This window comes from Carcharodon carcharias, chromosome 16 (assembly GCF_017639515.1).
Source record: "Carcharodon carcharias isolate sCarCar2 chromosome 16, sCarCar2.pri, whole genome shotgun sequence".
NCBI lineage: Eukaryota > Metazoa > Chordata > Chondrichthyes > Lamniformes > Lamnidae > Carcharodon > Carcharodon carcharias.
The window spans coordinates 75,182,528-75,206,237 of NC_054482.1; the positions used below are offsets into that span (position 1 = coordinate 75,182,528).

At 40.6% G+C, this 23,710-nt stretch overlaps 1 protein-coding gene and 1 long non-coding RNA gene across 6 annotated transcripts in view; both read right to left on the reverse strand.

Annotated features, from left to right (window-relative positions):
- Window positions 1-1,509: 1,509 nt before the first annotated feature.
- Window positions 1,510-19,427, reverse strand: LOC121289118. 2 transcript variants are annotated; one of them, XR_005945492.1, is made up of 8 exons: window positions 19,314-19,427; window positions 9,357-9,459; window positions 9,032-9,189; window positions 8,614-8,935; window positions 4,719-4,884; window positions 3,810-4,493; window positions 3,626-3,698; window positions 1,510-3,332 (listed from the first exon to the last, which is right to left on the reverse strand). It is a non-coding gene; the product is annotated as an uncharacterized LOC121289118 (long non-coding RNA). The 2 variants fall into 2 exon arrangements; XR_005945491.1 differs by having other exon boundaries at window positions 3,626-4,493.
- Window positions 19,428-19,469: 42 nt separating this feature from the next.
- The window catches only part of tut4 (terminal uridylyl transferase 4), a 91,931-nt gene continuing 87,690 nt past the window's right edge, over window positions 19,470-23,710 (reverse strand). For 3 of the 4 annotated variants that reach the window (XM_041208170.1, XM_041208168.1, XM_041208169.1), the window contains 4 exons: window positions 23,284-23,402; window positions 22,337-22,844; window positions 20,836-21,003; window positions 19,470-19,992 (listed from right to left, as the gene is read on the reverse strand). In XM_041208170.1, the coding sequence (XP_041064104.1) occupies window positions 19,910-19,992; window positions 20,836-21,003; window positions 22,337-22,844; window positions 23,284-23,402 (878 nt within the window). In that variant the 3' untranslated portion in view covers window positions 19,470-19,909. Of the gene's footprint in view, window positions 19,993-20,835; window positions 21,004-22,336; window positions 22,845-23,283; window positions 23,403-23,710 lie in introns of those variants that run through there. The other variant, XM_041208171.1, reaches the window with a different exon arrangement.

The following is a 23,710-nucleotide window of genomic DNA, read 5'->3' on the forward strand; positions in this document are numbered from 1 at the left end:
AGCCCAAGCCTGGATATTGTCCAGGTCTTGCTGCATTTGGTTGGGCCTAGGACACTATGCTGAGTAACTGCTGCATTGATATCCTGAAACTGAGGTGATTGACTTCCAACAACCACAAGTGCTAAGTATGGTTCCAACCAGTGGAGAGTTTTATCCCTGATTCCCATTGACTCCAGTTTTGCTAGGGCTCCCTGATGCCACAATCAGTCAAATGCTGCATTAATATCAAGGGCAATCACTCTCACCTCACTTCTGCAGTTCAGGCTGTAATGAGATCAGAAGCTGAGTGACCCTGGCAGAACCCAAACTGAGCATCAGTGAGCAGGTTATTGCTAAGCAAGTGCTGCTTGATAGCAAAGCTGATGATCCCTTTCATCACTTTACTGATGATCGAGTAAAGACTAACGGGGCAGTAATTAATGGGGTTGAATTTGTCCTGCTTTTTGTGTACAGGCGGACCTTTCCACATTGCCGGGTAGATGTCTGTTGTGGCTGTACTGGCGAGGGGCATGGCAAGTTGTGGAGCACAAATCTTCAGTACTATTGTCAGGGCCCATAGCCTTTCTGTATCCAGTGCCTTCAGCCATTTCTTGATATCAGGTGGAGTGAATCGAATTGGGAGAAGACTGGCATCTGTGATGCTCGAGAACTCTGGAGGAGGCCGAGATGGATCATCCACTCGGCACTTCTGGCTGAAGATCGTTGCGAATGCTTCAGCCTTATCTTTTGCACTGATGGTATGGCTGCTCCATCATTGAGGATGGGGATATTTGTGGAGCCTCCTCTTCCAGAGAGTTGTTTAATTGTCCACCACCATTCACAACTGGGTGTGGCGGGACTGCAGAGTTTAGATCTGATCTGTTGTTGTGGAACTGCTGAGCTCTGTCAATCAGTTGCTGCTTATGCTGTTTGGCACACAAGTAATCTTGTGTTGTAGCTTCACTAGGTTGACACCTCATTTTTAGGTATGCCTGGTGCTGCTCCTGGCATACCTTCCTGCACTCTTCATTGAACCAGGGTTAATGGTAGAGTGGGGGATACGCCAGGCCATGAGTTTACAGATTGTGCTCAAGTACAATTCTGCTGCTGCTGATGGCCCACAGCGCTTCATGGATGCCCAGTCTTGAGCTGCTAGATCTGTTCTAAATCTATCCCACTTAGTACAGTGATAGTGCCGCACAACACGATGAAGGGTATCCTCAATGTTAAGATGGGACTTTGTCGCCACAAGGACTGTGCAGTGGTCACTCCTATTGATACTGTAATAGACAGCTGCATCTGCACCAGGCACGTTGGTAAGGTTGAGGTCAAGTATGTTTTTCTCTCGTGTTGGTTCCCTCACCACCTGCACGCAGACCCAGTCTAGCAGCTATATCCTTTAGGACTCAGCCAGCGGTAGTGCTACCAAGCCATTACTGGTGATGGACATTGAAGTCCCAGAGTACATTCTGCGTCCTTGCCACTCTCAGTGCTTCCTCCAAGCAGTGTTCAACATGGAGGAGTACTGATTCATCAGCTGAGTGGGGGTGGTACTTGGTAATCCATGTTTGGCCTGATGCCAGCATTACTGCGGATCATGTAAGCCAAACCAGGTGAGATTTCATTCTCTAAAGGGCACTAGTGAACCAGGTAGGTTTTTATGACAATCAACAATGGTTTCATGGTCATTATTAGATTTTTAATTCCAGATTTTTTATTGAATTCAAATTCCACCATCTGCCATGATGGGATTCAAACCCAGGTCCCCAGAGCATTACTCTGTGTCTCTGGATTACCAGTCCAGTGACAATACCACTATGCCACCGTCTCCCCTCCGTACACCCTAGTGACATCCCACCATCCTTTTTTGGCCTTGTTGCAGTCTTTGACTTGGCTATTGACACCATCCTGATCCAACGTCTCTCCTCTGATATCAACTTAGAAAGATTGCCCTCACTTGGTTTTGCTCCTAACTATTGTAGCCAGAGAGTGTCCAGCAATAGCACTTTCTGCCCCATACCATCATTGAAGTGCATCAAGAATCTATGCTTGGCTCCCTCTTATTCCTCATGTACAAGTACCAACCCCCCAGCAAAATCACCCAAAGAAATACCTTTGGATTCCCCAGGTATGCTAATGACACCCATTATCAATCCACCGTCTGCTGCTTCTGTTGTCAGCTGGCTAGTCTGACACCTGATCTTGGCTGAGCTGCAATTTTCCTCTAGTTAAACATTGGAAAGACCAAAACCATCATCTTCAGCTCCTGTAACAAATTCTGTGCCCTTGCAGAAGACACCATCCCCTTCCTTGGGCCTTATATCAAGTTGAAATTGATTGCTCCCAACCTTGGTGTCGTATTTTACTTGAAACAGCTTTGTTTCCCACATCCTTGCCATCTCAAAAAAGCACTTATTTCCATCTTTGTAACATTATCTATCTCTGCCCCAGCCAGCAACAATCTACAGTTAGGCATCACTTAAAGTTGTGTTCCTTAAAATCTCGACTTTTAGTGAAAAAACTTTAAGTGAATCAAAGGTTCTCATAGGAATCAATGTTGAAGCCAGAGTTAGGTTCCTTTGGACATTTCTAGTCTGGAAAATCCCATGTACAAGTTGAAATGTGTAAAGTAAAATAAATCACCAAATATAAAATAAATACTGTATAAATTCAAATGAAATATCAGCAATCTTTCTTTCTTCTTAGGCAGTCCCTCAGGATTGAGGATAATTTATTTCCACTCCAGTTCAATGGGTTCTGAGATGGCATGTACAACCTGCAGACTCGGTCACTTGCAGGCAGGTGGTGCCCGGAAGGTTAGTCAGGTGTCAGGTGAATTTTTTGCACTCTGTGTGTTGCCTTGACTTTGCCTTTGCATGTGCCTGATGAAGTCCCTCTGTGTTGGGTGCCCTCCCAAATGAACCTTCTCCCATTTTGGTCAGTCACCATGATTGAGATGTTTGACACCTTCAGGGATGCTTTAAGGACATTTCTGAAGTATTTCAGAGGAGGTGGTTTTGAGTGATTAGTGCCCCGATGCTGGGCATGTTGGCTTGAGAGAAGCAAATGGCTTTCCTAGAGCTTTAAAACTGCCTCTCCGCCTCACTTGCTGCAGAATTGAACAAGGATTGATCCAAATTAGTTGTTGAAATTGGGACAGCCAGCCCAGATGAATTGGTCCCAGCTGACCTGATCCTAGTTGGGCTGCTGAGATTGTTCCAGTTGGCCTGTTGGATTGTTCCCAGTTGGTGAGCTGAATTTGTTTCAGTTGGCCAGTTGAGCTGGTTCCAGTTGAGGTTGGTTAGACTGGTTAAATTTACTGGCCCAACTGATTCCATTTGAGATCAGCTAAACTGTTCAAAATTACAAAAAGGAAAATCCAAAAAATTAATTCACCCATTCCAATCACATAAGTACTACTAATAAATCAAAGAAATGACCTATGTGTCAATGTGTGCTGTGGAGTCAGTGAAGCATAAAACACTATTGACTGGACTGTGCTGCAAGTTTATTGTGATGCAGAAAAACACAAAACACATAAGCAAAAACCAAATAAATGGCGCAGAAACAAAAAAAACTAACCATAGTTAAAGTGTAATTATGTTAAATTACAGCTATCATAATGCAAAACTTGAACAGTATTTACATTAGTAAGGCAGGATGGTTCGTCTGATTTCAGCCTCCCAATTTTCGCTGAGATGCTTACATCCTTGACTTCCCTGTAAGGAGGGAAATAAACAGTTAAATACATAAATTGCAGAAACCAAAGCAGTTAAACACAGATAAAGTGAGGAAATGTTAAATTGCAGCTGTTAATCAAAATACAGAACTTAGGCATTAGATGTTAGTTGGTTCACTGGATTTTGTCTCCAATTGAGGTTCAGAATTTTCTCAGTGATGTAATTATTCATTTTTCTGAACTTCTTCTTAAAAGCCTCCTCACTCAGCCCCTGAGTTTGGAGTTGGCGTGTGAAACATGCTGCTAAAAAGAGAAAAAGTTTAAGGTTGAAATTAAAAGTTGGGGTCTTACAAAACAGGTGACAAGAGGCCTCCAAGCTGACCTCCTGCTGAGAGAAATTGCATCTTCTATGCTGCCTGCAATAAAACAATTTTAACAGCCCCATTTGTTTACCCATTGCTTCTTAGCAGTTCATCCATGGAAACCCTAATTCATCTGGGCATTTCTTGGAACCTAACCATAATCAGAAGACCAATTAATCCTAGTTCAGTGCTTCTCAGTTAACTAAGGGGACATTGCATCACACAAAAAGAAAATACAGGGTTTATGTGGCATTAGCTTTGATACATTTAACTTCTGTGGTGAGAGCAAAGACTTCCCAGTACTTCCCATGTTCACAAACGGTGGGCACGGTCTTCCACACACTGACGTTCCCTTCAGTTCATCGGACCCCAGATGTTAACAGCCAAGGACCTGATGAATAATGAATTCATCCTTAGCTATGTGCCCTATTCCACACTCTCTCCGGTGTCACAATACCATCTGGCAGTTTTACCTGCAAGTAAAATCAGGGACATACTGTGTAAAATTGGAAGATAATACAGACTCAGATTAACTACAGTAGCTACACGAGGTTATTCAATTGTTCAGTCTCATTGAATGACCAGTCCTTCGTAATGGAGGCAAGTTTAATACTTTACCTATCATCATAATGATCCATCACTTTTTGTTGAAACCAAAATTGATTTTCAAATGTTTTGACAATTATAAGAATCATTACCTTGCCATTAATTGTAGTGTGCAACTGCTCGCTGGCTTCTTGGTGCTCCATTTAGGAACTTGCTGACTGTGCCTGGGTGGTGCTGGGGATGCAGGCATGTCCAGCCATCTTTGCTTGCGTGGTGCTGGGGGCCTATCACCTCGCCTAAGCATGTCCAACATTCTTGCTGCAACATGATGAAAAATAATCATTCATATATCAGAGTTGAGAGGTCATTTGCACAACTCCAATTTAACCTATCATGCTATGACATGGCAGATGATGATCAAATCCTCGAGGGAAACTTGATCATGCGGTCACAACTGTCTTGTAATTTGTATTTTATTTCGTGCCTGAATTCAGAAGTAATAAGACTACCACGGCTTCAGAGGTTTTTAGAAAATGAAATTAAATATTAATTAGCAAAAGAAAAGATTTCAAGCACATACATAGGTCTACAAATTACTACTATAATAACTCCTAAAACCGCTAATTAATCTGACTCCCAGTTACACCTCCATTAAGGCAACAGTAAAAACAAATAGATTTAAATAGACCCAGGCAAAGCAACACAATACCCTGGATAGGAGAACTTAAAGTGAGTTTTCTCAGCTTCAGTTCCTGTGGATAGCAACTTGATACACAGAGACTGGAGGCCTTTCACACTTGTTAGATCTCAGAATTCCTTCTCTCCTATGATACATAGCCTCATCTCCTTTATACATGTTTCCCCCTTTTAATGTAAATTCCATTGTTCCCATATGTTTTTACAACCTTACTTTTCTCATAATATAAATCTTTCATAGTACTAATTTTATCAGTAACCTTGGGGAAAATAAACACATTGTTTGGCTTAGCTTCTTCTGGCTAGGTGTAACATCTTATCATCTCTTTGAAATTCAAACTAATCTAATTTATCTAAAAATGCAAATTTTCCTTACACCTCACATTCTAAAACTTCAGCCAAGTTTAAGTATTCAACATTTCAAACATAGCTTCTTTTTTGATGACTCAAAGCCTCCAGACCAACTGTCTCCAATTCTATTAAATCCCACCCACACAAACACACACATACAAACAGAGAAACTATCCAAACCCCACTATTAACCTACCTTTACAAAAAATCACAATAGTATTATGAGAATTATTATATTTTCATTACAATCATCTATTTCTGATTAGACAGAACTGTATTTGTCACAGAAAGAGGAGTACTATGTAACACAGGGATGAGAGTTGTCAAAGACAGAAAGCTCTGAATTTTTTTGTGACTAGGAATCATTTAATTATAGCACTTTATGACCTGCAGTGAATGCAGATGCTTCCAAGCTACTTCAAATAACTGGAATTATTAGGCTTCAAATGGGTAGAAACATTAGTTTTCCCTTCATTTACCTTCTATTATCATCAAGACTGTGGACCAATACATTTGTATCAAATCACCAAATTGTCCTCAGCACTTCAGCATTCAATGCAGTTAGTGCATGTAATACAGGATGAAGTCCATACTTACAACAGGACTGACATTGTTGGACAATGTACATGTGAAGAGAAGCAAAGGACTTTGCAAGTGCTTTGCAAACTATTTTCCAATGTGACCCCTTCTGGACTCACCACCACCTTTTCAAGGGCAATTAGGGATTAGGATGGGATCACCTTGCCAGCAATGCTCGCATCTCATGAAGGACAGATAAAGAAGTCTTGAAAATTAACATGACATCAGATGCCAGCAAAAACAATAATGCAGTATAATAACATTCTGCATATAATTATTTAAGTTCAAGTATTATAGGTCAACACATAATAATATATCATAGAAATATGAACATTTGTAAAAATGTTATTTTATAGATTCATGTAGGTTTCAGTCAAGCTCTCTATATTCCCTGGTGCCAGACAACTCACTGAAGCCACTCTCTTCTCCAACCCTCCAAACACACATTGTAGTCAGCCCCTCCCCACCCCTCCACCACACACTCACACATGCCCCTCATCCCAAACATTTAAGAAAATATTTAAAAGCAAGCATCATTTTAATTGTCCAGAAAAAGTTACATTAATGCTACTGATAATCATAATGTGATGTGTTTGTGACAATGAAATTTGACACAAGTTTAAGTGCCTTACAAGTACAGCCTACCATATTTTACAATTTACATCTTATGCAACATAGGGACTGTTAAAGTGTTAAAACAAGAGGTAAACTTCAAAATAAAAAAATTTGCTTGAAATTATATTCAGGTTTTGAAAAAATAAAAATAAACTATTGCGCTGAGTGTTTCTACCATTATGAAACCTCCTTTAATTTTCTTCTAAATACATTGTCTCATGTGTGGCATTGTTCCACACCACCAGCAACCCTCCAGTTTTTGGTCCAAATGGACATTCTTTACATGTAAGCTTAGACAACAAGTGGCAGCAGGTTACTTAGTCACAAGGGCCATCACAGTCAAGTATATGCTGTCCTCAACCTAATTTTGCACTAATCGGTCATGTAGCACTCCCATCCTGTGTCTAATGTCTAACCTGCCTATCACCAACATCTGAAGTCCAAGTCGACTATGCTCCTTCTCCCTCCCAATGTCTGTTGTCCAAATCCCCTACCTCCCAATTTCTTACATCCCCCACTCCTTAATATCTGATGTCCAACTCACCCCAGGTTTCAAATGTCCAATACCCACACCCCTTCCATTGATCTTTAGCTCACCTCCACCCTGTTCCCCAGCTGCCTACCTGCCTGTCTGACAGCCAGCCATTCAATCTAACTGGCTGCAGCAGGGAAACCGATAAAAACATTTAAATCAGGCTCTGCTGTTAAATTCTGTAGAAGCTCCAGGAAACCCATACTTCTTAGACACTAAATCTCGCTCCATACCTCACAGTTATTATCGTGGCCATTGTCTACTCTACAGCCACTAGCAATCAGTTCCATGGTAAAATAAAAGCAGGATGTGCTTTGGGAAGGCAGTCAGATGGGGCCCTGCCTTGGCTTACTTGGGAGAAGTATTTAGATTTTTAGTTGCTTCTTACTTTATTCAAAGACAGAGTTGTTTATGGAGCAGAGTTGGGAACAAATCCTTCTCCCTCCCTCACATCACTAATCGCGGTCTCCAACTCCAGAATCTGCATGGCCGACCCTGTAATGAACTGTAATTGCCCCACACACTGATAGAGCACTCACCTCGCTCAAGATAACTCAGTATCATTAGAAGCGAAGAGGACCAAATTAGTCTCTTCCAGTTCTCTGGAAGTGGTTCGTGTTGTGGATACAGATGATAGCTGGGTCCAGTCTGACGCATGCCTTAGTTATGGCTTTTCTGGGCATGCTCTGGCCTTGTTACCAGCAGGGACTCCCTTCTGTTCTTTAATATTCTACTTCTTCTCCTTGGCCTCACAGAAGATGTTATCACAAATCATTTAGTGTAGCTGAAAGTATCCTGCACAGTGGCCAGTGGGACTGGTCAGAGTAACGGCTTCAAGTTCTCCAATCACAGGTTCCCTCTTTCCTGCCCTTGCTGCTCCTCCAATCACAGATTCTGTTTCTGGAGGAGCAGCAAGATCAGAAGAGAGGCAATCACTGCTCTACTGTCAGTTCCCACTCTCAGCAACTGTCAGTTTAACTGACAGTTAACAGTTTTAAAAAAACAGTTGCTGAGAGCGGGAAAGATGCTTGGGCAGCTTTATGGTTGGCCGGCAGTTCTGAGTTTTTTTAAAAGCCTGCTGAAAAACCAGGAAGTTCCTGAAGGTCAGTAGCAGCAGTTCCTACTTGCAGCAACTGTCAGTCAAACTGACAGTTCTGATTTTCTTTATATGTTGGTCTTTTGGGTCCGGAGGTTGGAAAGGAACTCCAATATTGGAAATCTGCCATTTGGTGGAAATTTCTCACCCTGGTAACATTAAAATGAAAGTATCTCACCTATTTTTGACAATTCAACAATTTCCTCCTGTAACTTGAGGTTCATAGCCTCCAGATTCTCCACCTTTTGGTCCAGATTCTCCACCTTCTGCTGGAAGGCTGCCCTCTCTTCTTTGAGCCTCCTGGGTATTTTCTCCTCTTGGGACTGGGAAGGCGCAGGCTAATGGGCCAGGCATAGTCTGCTCTGGGAAGTTTTCACCTCCAGCTGCTTCTTCTTGGATTTATTATCCTTATCCAAATGTCCCATTGCAGCGATTCTCTCTTCCTTTATCAGATTAAGCTGTTTCTCTTGGGCCTCCCTTATTTGGACAAACTTCACTTTCTGCCAGAGAGGAGATATTAGAAAATTTGAAATCACAATCATCTAGCATTGATTTGAGATCTTAAGCTATCTACAATGGAAATCAATGAGAATTACCCTGTCTGCCTGCGCATTCTTAAGTGCCCTCTTGGTGCTTGCCAGGGTTGCCAGGAGTGTATCTTTGCTACTGTTGTCAACGACAGTGGTGTCCACAATCTTGGGCACCATGAGCCTTGAGCCACTCTGCACCTTACACCTGATCTCTTTATGGAACTCTATGGAGAAAGAACAATCCTACATTTTACAACGTTACGCATCGCACATTTTAGATTTACCTATCTAGTCATTCAGGGCATATCTTACATTATCTGGCAAATAAAAAACTTGGTTCCAAAAAGACAATTGATCACAATTTTGGCCCTTAATGAAAAGCTAATTCTACCTGACAACATGAAGATTTGAGCCTTGTAGAATTCCTCGTCTGGATCTCCGTCCCTGGGATCCAGCGGATCAGGTACACCTTTGGCTGGTGATAGATGTTTCTCCTGTAACAAAGAGGTGTTATACTCTAGTTTGTCAGGTGTTGAAGAATTCAGCGAAAAAATATAGTGATAGTACATCTTGCTGTGAAAGAAGAGGTGTCAAGCAAAAAATAGAGCAAAACTGATACGTGAGTCCATTAAAGGAGCGATGTTAAAACAACTCCATAGGCTCAGAAATATCTCCAGTAGACTTTAAAATTCTTAATTCTTTTCTTGACTCCCTATATTTCTCTTGCCCCAATCCCTCTCAATCAGTGTAAATTCAAAAAGATGATTTTTCTGGCTTCCAGATGATCTCCACCCTGCATGCAGAAGTGGAGAGGGTGGGGTAGGGGGTGGTACTCATTACTGATTGACAATCACCCTAGTCAATCAGCAATCAATTCCAATCAAAGCTGGCCAATCAGGGAGTAGTGGACATGACCTTCCTGATCTCCACATCTCTCTTGCCTCCTGCCTGCTCTGTGGGCCATCCTCACGGCCTCCTGCCTGCTCTGTGGGCAATCCTCACGGCCTCCTGCCTGCTCTGTGGGCCATCCTCACGGCCTCCTGCCTGCTCTGTGGGCCATCATCTAGGCCTCCTGCCTGCTCTGTGGGCCATCATCACGGCCTCCTGCCTGCTCTGTGGGCCATCATCTAGGCCTCCTGCCTGCTCTGTGGGCCATCATCACGGCCTCCTGCCTGCTCTGTGGGCCATCCTCATGGCCTCCTGCCTGCTGCTCTGTGGGCCATCCTCACGACCACCTGCCTGCTGCTCTGTGGGCCATGTCGCTGCCTCCCGCTCCATGGGCCTTCCTGACCTCTTCCCCACCTCCAACCCCTTTTGTTTCCTGACACTTAAATCGGGAATACCAGCCCTTAAATACTTATAATCCAAATGACTTAAAGTGGGCCAACTTAAAGTAAGTACTACTGAAACCTTCATCTATGACTTTGCATCAGCCCCAGATTCGGCTATTCCAATGCTCTCCTGGTTAGTGTTTTATCGTCCACCCTCCATAAGCTTCAGCTTATCCAAAACTCTGCTGCTTGCACCAAATCCTGTTCACCCATCACACTATTGCTCGCTAGCCAACATTGACTTCCAGCTCCGCATCAAATTTTAATATTTTCATCCTTGTGCTTAAATCCCTTCATGACCTCGATCCTCACTGTTCATTACCTCCTCCAACCCTAAAACCCTCTGAGTTCTCTGTATTCCAACAGCACAGCTCTGCTTTCTCGTGCATCTCACATTAGCCACTCTACCTTCAGCTACTTGGACTGATGTTTTGCAATTCTCTCCCTAAAACTGTTTGCTTCTCCACCTCATCCTTAAAACCTGTTCCATTTATCAAGCATTTTGTCCCCTTCCTAATATCTCCTTCTTTGACTCGGTGTCAATTTTTAACCAAATAGATCTTTGTGATGTGTCTTGGGACATTAAAAATGCATGAGGAATCTAGAGCAGAATATAGCTAAATATGTTTATTCACCAGCAGATTCCTTTGGCGTTTCTGAGAGTGTGTCAGTGAAATGCTTTATAACATAAAAATCAAACTCTTTGATTTATCGTGATAGAATAAGAAAATTTACATTTTTATTACAAAATATGTAAATTTTATCACTACATTTATGTGAAAATTTGATTATGTCCACATTTTTGAAAGTCTGAAAATCTCTTTTAATGATTATTACATGATTAATTTAATTTTATCTTTTAAATTTTTACCAAATGTCCAGAATCTATGGTAGTCCTCTAGTTCAGTGCTTCCCAAACCTTTTCCCGATTTGACCCCATTTTAACGCCTCAGACTTCATTTGACTCCAAAGTGAAAATCTGGGTGCTACAAGAGTTGTTGATCAGGGGCTGTGGTTGTGGGAGAGGGAGGCTTCTGTTGCTGAGCAGGGGGTCTTTAGTTCTTCTTGACCAGGGAGAAGGAGGGGTGAGGGGTCAGGCAACAGGCATAGGGGATTTGATGAAAAGGCAGGGTTTCTCCAAAAAACACCTACCTATTCAGAGGCTGTTTTTGCAGCAGCAATCGGGCCTCAGAGAGGAGTCGATTAGGCCATGCCCAGCAACAAAACAAAACACATGCAAGCATTTAAAAGAGCCCCGCTCCTGTCAGAAATCAATCCGAACTCCATGGTAGCCTTGCTGTCTTGGAGCTCATAACCTCAAAATCTCACCTTAGAACAAGAACAAAAACAAAAACAGAATTACCTGGAAAAACTCAGCAGGTCTGGCAGCATCGGCGGAGAAGAAAAGAGTTGACGTTTCGAGTCCTCATGACACCTTAGAACCCCAGTTGGGCTTTGGGAAGCCCTGCTCTAGCTAGTGTTCTGGGCTTCAACTATGTGGGTGGGGGAATGATATGATTTGGGACTGTAGGGGTGTGGAGAAGTGTTGGATGAGAATATTGAAGAATAGGCCCTTTGACCTTGGTGTAGTGATGGTGGGATTTGAGATTTAAGAATGGTGTACTGGAAGTGGGACTTGGATGCTGCAGAAATGGGAGTAGGGTGCATTGGTGCATTAGGAAGGAGTATTAGGGAGGGATTATTACAGTCTCAGGAAGAGGTTGTGGTTGGAAATCACTGGAACGGGAATGTTAGAGGTAAATCTGGAATACAAATTAAATAGGGTAGGACAAGGTAACAAATTCAAAATAATAGGGCAGTTCTATTAACAGGATATCACACTGATCAATGCTTGGTGAACAAGTAGTGTAGAAGAGGGCAAAACTTTGGAACAATTAGTTGGAATAACAATTAGTTGTAGCAATGGATGGATGAAGATGGGTTATATGACCTTGCTCACCCCTAAGTAACTTGTGATCTTGTAATAAAAGTGCAAAAAATACTTATAGCTTAAAGCTGGTTGGTTACAGCTGAGAATATAATGAAAAGAATTTCCCAGCATTAGGGGTGGCCTTGGTGGGAGTGACAAGATATTGTAGCAGGAAGAGACAAAGACATGGGTGACAAGGGCACATATAAAATGAATAAAGAAGAATCCAAGCTTTTAAGCTTTCATATTTCATCCCCCACTTTTATCCCTCAGTTGTACAAATGTGCTTCTCCAGCAGCAAGCTGTTGAAAGTGTCATTATTCTTTACTATATTCTGTATGCACTTTATATAAGGGGATGGAGAAATCCTTTCAGGATTGCACCACCCCCCCAACCCATGCAAAGACTGATGTTGAGAAAGTGCTTATCATGGGAAAATTGTTAAGAGCTTAAGTAACTTCAAGCCAGGCACAAGGCTTTTGGGGGTATCTCAGTAAGGCAATGGTACAGGTGGATACAAAGCAACTGCATGAGTGGAGTGAGGTGTGAAGGAGGAGGTTGCGGGGAAGTAACCAGGGAGTACAGCAGGTGGGTCTAATTTTAACAATCCTCAGGAAGAACACCATGGAGACTCTGCCTGAAAGATGGATCTAGGAGGAGTCATGGTATAATTAAAAAAGTATACTTAAAAAAAACTTAAATGTGTCAAAAATAGATGGTTCCAGCCTATCAAGTTTTGATTATCAGTGGCACATATTTTTGTTTTAGTAAACATATCACATGCTTTTGATACCCCCCTCCCCCAACCCCCCCAGAGTAATCGGAAACAAACAGGCAAGGTTGCAAAGGGAAGATTGTAGCTTAAGATATTGCACATCTTCTTGCTCAGGGAACATTAATTTACATTGCTTTCATTGGTCTTCATAAGATTTTCAGCCTACTTCCTCATGGCAGTCAGGAAGATGTCACAAGTTGTCGCAGTAAATAATCAAGTCCTGGACCTTATCCAGTTTGTACATTCCAGGTCCAAGATTCATATATGGGTAGATAGTGACACAATTAATTGCCCTTCCTTGAAAGATTAGTTTGTCCACTAATTTGTCTATTCTCACAAATTCAAGTCGACATATTAATCATTAAAGTGTTTCAATTTTTTACAAGCATTTTTGGATGAACTGTCCTATTTTTTCCATTGATGATATTTAGTTTTTTTTCATATTCATAGGCATCTAATGCAGTCCATTCACGTTTTGACCAATGAGTGAATTACTTTGATAGGAAGAAAGAAATTGCAATTATATGGTGCTTTTTATGCCCTCATGGTGCTTTGAAGTGCTCACAACCAGTAAAGTATTGCTGTAATGTAAGGAAACACAGTATCAATTTGTACATGGCTCCATAAACAGCAATGATTTAAATGGCCAGATAATCAGTTTCAGGTGTGGTTGAGGCATAGAAGTTGGTTAGGACAGCAGGAGAATTCCTCTGTTCATCCTTGCATAGTGCCATGGGACCTTTAACATCCACCTGTGAGGGCAGCCAAGGCCTTCTTTTCAACGTTTCATTTGAAAGATAGCACCTCCAACAAAACAGCATTCCCTTAGTGCTGCACTGAAGTATCAATCTAGTACTGTGACATCAGTAATGGGAAAGATGCTTGAAGACATCATTTGTTTTTATTCTTTCATGGGATGTGGGCGTTACCAGCAAGGCCAGCATTTGTTGGCTATCTCTAATTGCCCTTGAACTGAGTGGCTTGCTAGGCCATTTCAGAGGACAGTTAAGAGTCAACCACAATGCAATGGGTCTGGAGTCACATGTAGGCCAGCCCCAAATAAGGATGGCAATTTCCTTTCCTAACGGGCATTAATGAACCAGATGGGGTCTTACAACAATAGTTGTAAAGAGTTACCATTTATATTCCAGATTTATAAGTTAAATTCCACCACCTGCAATAGTGGGATTTGAACCAATGTCCCCAGAGTCTAGTCTGGACTTCTGGATTACTAGTCTAGTAACGTTACAACTATGCCACCATCTCCCCTAAATAATGCATTACATGATTATTTGGATGGAGTGGTGAGGAACATAATTGAGGACACCCAACATGACTTCATTAAAGGTGGTCATGTTTTACAAATATAAATGTATTTTTATTAAGAAGTTACTAAGATGGGAAGCAGAGTAGACATTGTCTACTTAAGACTTTCAAAAAGCATAAAGTACCATGCAAGAGACTTCTTTATAAGATTAAAGTCTCTGGGATTAGTGGTAAAATGTTGAGCTGAATAGAGATCTGGCTGGCAGATGTGGGCAAAAAGTATTTATAAATGGATTTAGATCTGCTTGGAGACCGCTTATCATGGCATCTCCCAGTGATCAATGTTAGCTCCATTGCTCTTTACTATTTTTATTAATGAGCTGGATGTAGGTGTTGGGAGCAAGATCAATAAATTTGTAGATGATACAAAATGTGTGTGTTAGGACTGTACCCAATGCACAGCTGCTTCAGGTAGATCCTAATGAGTTGGGAGATTGGATTATGAATAATGATGTTTAAATTGGATAAATACTGTATTATGGATGAGGGAAGGGTGAATGTTCAACATTCATTTACCCTTCAGTGAAAAGCACTAAATGTGGAGAGAGAGAGAGAGATCTGGGTGTTCTAAAGCCTAGATCTCTCAAGGCACATGAACAATTCTGTGAAGCAATAGTTAAAAGAAATAGGGTGTTGGGGTGCATTCAAAGGACATTGATTCTAAAACACGGCATACCATTTTGTCCTTGTACAAGAATTGGTCAAACTTCACTTGGGACACTGTGCCCAGGTTTGTTCTCCTCAATTACAACTACAGGCAGGAAAAGACCAGCTAGTCCATCAATTCTGCACTACACCATGAAGATTGATCATGATCAAAACACTTTCTCCTGCTACCCCAAAGCATTGTAACCTCCTGGGAGAGCCAACACAGTGAGGCTGGGGAATTAATAATGGAAAACAAGGAAATAGTGGGAGCACTTAACAGGTATTTTGTGGCTGTCTTCACTGTAGAAGACCTGGAAAACTTCCCAAAGATACTTGAAAATCAAGAGGTGAAAGGGAGAGGATCTTAAAACAAGCACCATCATCAGGGAAAAGGTACTGGGAAAACTATTAGATCTAAAGGCTGACAAGTCCCCAGGATCTGGTGGACTGCATCTTAGGGTCTTAAAAGACTTTTTGAAAGTCTTAAGTAGACAATGTCTACTCTGCTTCCCATCTTAGTAACTTCTTAATAAAAATACATTTATATTTTTAAAACATGACCACCTTTAATGAAGTCATGTTGGGTGTCCTCAATTATGTTCCTCACCACTCCATCCAAATAATCATGTAATGCCTTATTTAGGGGAGATGGTGGCATAGTTGTAATGTTACTAGACTAGTAATCCAGAAGTCCAGGCTACAGAGGTAGTAGAGGCATTGATTATAATCCCCCAAAATTCTTTAGATCTGGAAGGGCCCCAGTAGATTGGAAAATAGCAAATGTAACACCTTTATTCAAGATAGTTCAAGAAACTATAATCCAGTTAGCCTAACATCTGTCATAGGGATAAAGGCAAAATACTGCAGATGCTGGAGATCTGCAATTAAAACAGAAAGTGCTGGAAAAACTCAGCAGGTCTAGCAGCATCTGTGATGGGAGAAACAGAGTTAATGTTTCGAGTCCAATATGACTATTCTTCAGAACTAAAGAGAGGTAGAAATGACCATTCCTTTTGTTCTACCTGACTCTCCCTTTTTCAATGGATAAAATCCATCATATTTCTAGCTCTCTTCAGTTCCAAACAAGTCATGCTGGACTCAAAATGTTAACTCTGTTTCTCTCTCCACAGATGCTGCCTGAACTGCTGAGCTTTTCCAGCTATACCTGTCATAAGAAATTGCTAGAATCCATTCTTTAAGGAGGTTATAGCAGGATACTTAGAAAATCATAATGGGATCAGGCAGAGTCAACATGGTTTTGTGAAAGGGAAATTGTGTTCAACTAATTTATTAGAGTTCTTTGAGGAAGTAATAAGTAACGTGGATTAAAGGGAAACCTGTAGATGTGGTGTACTTGGGTTTCCAAAAGGCATTTGATAAGGTGCCGCATCAGAAGTTGCTACACAAAATAAGAGCTCCTGTGCAGAGGGTAACATATTAACATAGATAGAGGATTAGTTAGCTAACAGGAAGCAAAGAGTAGGAATAAATGGATCATTTTTGGGTTGGCAAGCTATAACTAGTGGAGTGCTACAGGCATCAGTGCTAGGGCCTCAACTATTAGCAATCTATATGGAAGAAAGAACCAAATGTATGGTAGCTACATTTGCTGATGACACCAAGATAGGTAGGAGAGTGAGTTGTGAGAGGAAATAAGGGGTCTGCAAAGTGATATAGATAGGTTAAGTGAATCGGCAAAAAATTGGCAGATGGAATATGTGGGAAAATGTGAACTTGTCCACTTCAGCAGGAAGAATAAAAAAGCAGCATATAATTTAAATGGAGAGAGATTGCAGAACTCTGCACTAGAGGGATCTGACTGAACTAGATCATAAATCACAAAAAGTTAGTATGCACATAAGAGCAAGTGACTATGAAGACAAATGGGATTGTTGTCATTTATTTCAAGGGGAATGGAATGTAAAAGTAGAGAAGTTTAGCGACAGTTGTACGAAGTGTTGAAACCACATCTGGAGTACTGTATAAAGTTTTGGTCTCTTTATTTAAGAATGGATATAAATGTCTTAGAAGCCGTTCAGATAAGGTTCATTTGACTCATACCTGGGATGAAGGGCTTATCTTATGAAGAAAGGTTGAACAGGTTGGGCCTATATCCATTGGAGTTTAGAAGAATGAGAGGTGATCTTATTGAAACATGTAAGATCCTGTGGGTACTCGATAGGGTGGATACCAGGAGGATGTTTCCTCTTGTAGAGAAATAGGAGGTCTCCCTTTTAAGATGGAGATGAGGCAATTTTTTTTTCTCTCAGAGGATCATTAGCATGTGGAATTCTTTTCCCTAGAAAGTAATGGAGGTTGGATAATTGAAATTCAAGGCTGAGTTGGATGGGTTTTTGATAGACAAGGGAGTTGACAAGAAAGTGGAGTTGAGGCCACAATCAGAACAGCTATGATCTTATTGAATGGTGCAGCAGGCTCAAATAGCCTACTCCTGTTCCCAAGGTCTACGTTCCTAACAGCTGATAAAGGTGAATATGCAAATTTCAGGGATGGATTGTCAGGGGGTAGGGTAGAAAGCAAGTAGCTACGGAACTGGAAGTAGCTATTGTGATCAAGAGGATGTGAAGTTGAAAACTAAGCTCAGTGTTTGGTAGGCTGCTGGAGTTTCGGTCTGCTTCAACCTGGGACACTGGTCAAAGAGGGGGCTGGAGTCACTGACATGGAGGTGAAATTCATGGTGGTCGTTGAAGATGACAGCTTTGGTCTTTCTGATGTTTAACAAGAATAGATTAAGACTCATCCAAAAACTAGATTTCAAATAAGCAGTTTGACAGCAAAGTAGTTGGGTGGGGGGGGGGGGGGGTGGTGGGGTGGTGTGTCAAAGGAGGTTGTGGTGAGGTAGAGCTAGATGTCATCAATGTGTAATTTGCTAACAATATCACTTAGGGACAGAATATAAATGAAAGAAAGGAAGAGGTAAAATAGATTCTTGTGGGATTCAGCAGGTTAAGCTGCAAAGGAGACAAACCAATGAAGATGCACTGGCTATAATTATTTGGATAGCAGTTGAGCTCAGTCCAAAATCTGGATGATGAAAGAAAGACACTTCAAGAGCATAGCACAGTTAAGTGTTGAACACTGCTGAAGGGCTTTGGGGGGGATAATGCACAATGGTCACAATCATAAAGGAAGATCATTTGTGACTGATTAGGGCTGTTTTGGTGCTGTCAGAAAGGCAGAGGCCACACTTGAATGATCCGAAGAACGAGTTTCAGGAGAAGTAGGATAAAATTGGGAGACAGAGCTGGATGTTTGTTTTTTGCAGCAAAATCTGTGTAAATGGACATTCTCAAAAAAGGAGTACACTCAGCCCTATTACAACTTAAAAACACAGCACACCGCCTGTTGCAAATCTACTGTATACGGATCTTTCACTGCGTTGGGTTCCCAGGCACTTCTCTTTGCAGCATGCTTCCCTTCTGTAACCAAATTCTCACAAGGTCAGGATATGTCAGTCAGTGCAAGGTGACAGTTTTGGTGTAATGGGGAGCTCTTTATCCAGCATACATTACACCAAAGAAACTGGTCTATCTCTGGGATTGAAAGCTTGGGTTACTCTATCCCAGCAACAAAATGTTTTCTTTGCTGCAATGGATGCTGGGTAAAGAACTCTCATTCTACTGATTTTCTTTTTTACAGTTCATACCATTTTTAAAATAAGATCACCTGCTAAAAAAGATAGTTGATGCCTATGGTGTCTGTAATTTACAGGCTTCACTGTAGTGTATTTCTTAAGCCCAACGTAATAGTCAATTCACTAGCTGAGGAACAAAGGAACAGGAGTAAGCCATTTCACTCCCCCATCTCCCCCCACAAAGCATGTTCTGCCATTCAGTGAGATCACAGCTAATCTATGACATAACTCTATATACTCGCCTTTACCCAAATCCCTTAATAGCAGCAGTGTGTACCAGCTACAAGATGCACTGCAGGAACTCACCAAGGCTCCTTAGACAGCACCTTTCAAGCCCACAACCACTACTATCTAGAAGGACAAGGGCAGCAGATAGATGGGAACACCACCACCTGGAAGTTCCCCTCCAAGTCACTCAGCATCCTGACTTAGAAATATATTGCTGTTCTTTCACTGTCGCTGGGTCAAATCCTGGAATTCCCTTTCTAACAGCCCTGTGGGTGTACCTACACCACATGGACTGCAGCAGCTCAAGAAGGCAGCTCACCACCAACTTTTCAAGGGCAACTAGGGGTGGGCAATGAATGCTGGCCCAGCCAGCAAAGCCCACATCCTGTGAATTAATTAAAAAAAATGTTAGTTGATGAAATTCTGCTATTTTCAGATTAAAATGAACAACTGACCTAGTATCAGCTGCTGTTTGCGGAAGAGTTCCAAACATTCATAATGTTTCTTGCTGTTGACAAATGAAATACAGAATGAATTAAATTGATCCTTTTAGATGTTGCATGCACTAAACTTTGGCAGTCCAGAGAGGAAATAATTATAGTAAAATACCATTTTTTAAAAAGCTACAGTTTATTTTTAAAAGGCATTTGGCACTATATACTTTTGCTCTGAATGCAGCTGACCATCTTTAAACCATATTTTCTTTTTTTAAGAACCATATACAAAGTCTGAGGCAGCCAAAGTATGAATACAACAAAGAGAAAATAAATCCAGTTTTTTTAAAAGCTTTTTTTTTACAGTTCCATCAGCTTCAAAGAAAAAATGATTTTGCCCCACCTTCAAAAATGGGAGGCATTAAAATAGATGTGATCTGTATCATAAGTCACATTGTGATGCATCACAACAAAAAAACTAGTAAAAATTACAATCAGGTTTGGTCTATGTACAAATCATACAGTTTAAAAACAGTCTTAAAATAATTTCCTGCTTCCCCCTTCCCAAGTGAGTGGGGTTCGGTAACTGTGTATCATGGTGTGGAATTCTTTTTAAGTCACTTCTTTTGTTGAATGTAGTTCATCCGTATTCTCCCTTGCGGCATGATTGGAAAATGCTGGTTACTGTGGATCGTAGGACCTGTCAAAATAGAAACATTTACAGGTTTTACAGATACACCAATTTCAGATCTACATTATAAGAATGTAAATATTGCATTCATGTTGTTTCCATCAAGTTGAAAAATTGAAACTTCAATTGGAATAGTATGTTCAAAAAATCTTTGCACAAGTGTGAATGGGACAAAAGTCAATTGTTGCAGATGCAGGCAAGTTGCTTTGCATACATGAAAGAAGTTTTCTGGAACTCACCATTATTTGGATGAGAAATTCAGTTTGCTGGTTGTAAAGTTAGGTGCCATCTTCACTTACTGGTCTGTGTGGCTCAGTTACATGCTGCTTTTGCCAAATGAACCAGCAGCAAGACCTAGTTCACTCAATCTATAAAATATTACAGATTTCGTGGGGTTTGATCCTCCCATTCCCTGTCCTCTTGATTCTGCTCGGTGTTGATCTTGTTTTTATTGAGCTTCCACATCACAATTTACCAGTACATTTGCAGTATTCTGCACTATATCACAGAAAGGCTTGATCAATTGGATGAGAGAAGGCGAACAGAACCAATGCACTTAGGGAATTTCATCCATTTAGTTGTAGGCACAATTTCTACAATTCATAAAATCTTGGATCACAGAACTGATACTTGTGAGTTAACATGAAAAATTCCTGGCTTCCCAAGGTCCATCATTATTTGGGTTGAATGTACATAAAGGCCACTAAATGTAGGGTATACTTTCTTTTCTCAAACCATTTACAACAATATCTAGGGGATACATATAAAGTGAGAAGTAATATTCCTATATTTACCTGCCATATCACTTTGCAATAGTTAAACCTAATCAGAATGGCTTGCTGTTATTGGTACCTTGAGAATAGTAGGATTTGTTCTGCTGAGGATAGTTCGTATTTCCCTGCTGAATGAAGTTCTGAGGCATTCTGTAAGGCCACGGTGCTTGAAAATGAGGAAGAGGATGATGCTCCCAAGGTATGGGTGGAGGATTTAGTTTTGCAAATTGTCCCTGAAACCTTTGATCTATGTTTCCATGGAGGAAAAAAAGTCAAATGTTTGTTGTAAGACATGATTGCTTAAAATTAACATTAAGAAGCCTATAAAGTGCATTCTTTTGTCCCCTTTGCAAACTGGGTGGCATGTAATTCTTCCTTAGTATTATTTCCTCTGTAATAACATATTTAACCTTGTAGCAGGGTAGCTTGTTTAAACATTTTGTTGCAAGATGTACTTACTTTACTTCACCAACATAGTTAAAAACAACATTCTGTCAGAAGTATGAGCAAAATATTAATACAATACGAAATAGATATTAGAGCAAAACACACTGCAGAGGGTTTACTGAGATTTTCTTGTTATCAGTGATAATGAGCTAATGTAAAAAAAAACATAGTTATTTAAGGTGGAAAAGAGAGGGGAATGAGAAGAAGCAAATTACAGGCTAAATTACCCTCCAAAAATAGCCCAGAATCCTTTATCGGTCTCTTTTTGTTTCTGTTCATGCTATTTTTGCAGTAGTAGTAATAATTGTCACAATAAGTTTTACTGTTGGGATCCCTTAAACATAAAATATTTAAAAAAAATAAATACAAGGGGCTTGAAGTCATTTTTTTCACCGGTCTAATTGTTATGAAATGAGTACTGATAGTGACAAACTATAGGTACTTGTGTGTAATTTATACTGTAATTTTATAATCTGAGTTGCAAAATATTGCCAAGATATTCAATAATGCAGGAAGTATTTTGCTGCTTTTCTGGTTCTCTAGAATTTCCATATGAGATGAAACCACAACTTCTCCCAAAAGCATAATTAATTAATTTGCTTCCCTTCTCTTTTGAGGCATTAACTCTTACTAGTGCATGATTCTGCAAGTGCTGGTAACCTTACAGTTGCCATTCTTCACATGTCAGGTAGACAGCATCAACAAAACATTGAATCAATCCCATCTTCACCTGACATCAATATATATACCAATCAGTGGTCTGGCATGGACAGGGCAAAGAGCCAGCCAGCTTCCAAGAATAAATGTAGCACCTAATAACTGTCCCAACCAAAATCAGCCAATTCAGCACAGGTTGGACATCTTCTGGAGTTTACCATTGGGGAAGTGCTACATCACAAGCTACATCTTTGAGCTCATTTATTATTTCATTTGATAATCTTGCCCCTCATTATTTGTCATCTATCCATAAAGGAAATGCATTTTTGCTCGATAACATCTGACATAAAAAAACATAAACATATGTATTATAAAATTGCTGAAAGAACTATAAAACTACACTTAAGCATGTCCATTACAGTGCATATTAGAAGAATAGTAGCTACATATTAATATAATGAGAAAAATAAATATACCTGAAGTTCCCAGAGTGCCATTTCCCACTAGTGTGCTGCGAGTCATGTGATTGTGCCACTGTCCATCGTGAGGAGTGTTGGAGATACCCATGGGCCTGGCAGCAGGCTGAGCAAAGATGATACTAGGATCATTGAGATTCATACTGTTGGGATTAGCTGTGTTGCTACTAGACCGCATTGGGAAAGTAATGTTGGGATGGTTACCAGATGCAGAGTGAAGGACAGCAGGCCAAGAGTTAGTGGGCATTTGTACCTGGTGCTGTGGTTGGTGTGACTGTATTAAACCCAGGCTGTGTAGATTGGAATACTGACCTGGGTGAGGCTGAGGATATGGAAACAAGGGCAATTGAACCTGATGAGTTGGTTGAGCAAGTGTCTGTGCTAGCTTATTTTGAGAAGCAGCTTGTTGGGTCTGTGGATGGGAAATAGAAGCTGTTTGAGATGAATTTGGTGTTAATTGCTGATGTGCAGTTTGAGGAGAATAAGAAGGCGTCTGATGTGGTTCTGACTGAAAATTAGAAACAAAAAAGCAATGAGACAGACTATTGCTGCAGTTAATGGATTTCCAGTTTCTAACATTCTTTCACTAAACCATGTTTTAAGAGGGGAGGAAATAACTTACAAAAATATTGTGTGTGGGAAGGATGGGGAAAGTGATAATTGTTCTAAAAGGATTTATCTGATATACCATTTTCAAATACAAATATGTCACTACAACTGTTTAGCTGTAAGTACAGAGATTCCCACATATCTGTGATACCATTCATTACCATGTAATATTGATAATCTCAGTTACAATCAGGGGTTTGCCCCAGGGTATCAAGCTCGAAAAAAATGTTTTTGAGCTAAAAGCTACAAATGGCAATTTCAATGTAGAGTCTTCTATGCAGGAGAAAACTCTGTGCAACTGTAGTACTTTATGAAAGAACCAGAAACAAATAACTCACACATTCCGAGGGTTGCCTGGTACATTGTGGGAAATCCTGATGATGCCCTGAATGTGATGCTGATGGCTGGGAAGTTGTGACTGTCTGTATATTCGTGATATTTCGTGCAGCCTGAGGAACTTTAAGACAAAAAATAAAATCTCTGTCCGATACCAAACATGACAGTTACAAATGATTATTTAATATTGAATAATACTGTTACTCCTGAATTCTTGCAGTTTTAATTACTTAACCCTTCTTTCCTTTTCTAATTACTTCTTTATTTTCCACTTAAGTCTTGCCTTCCTACATTATCTTGTCTGAACTACACAACTTTACCTGAAAAAGGAATGGATTTGAACCATGCACTAATAGACTAGCAACAAAAGATCATATTAACACTGCTCAGGATAATTGGGCCTTCAGATTTATCTTTTTCGCTGCTAGG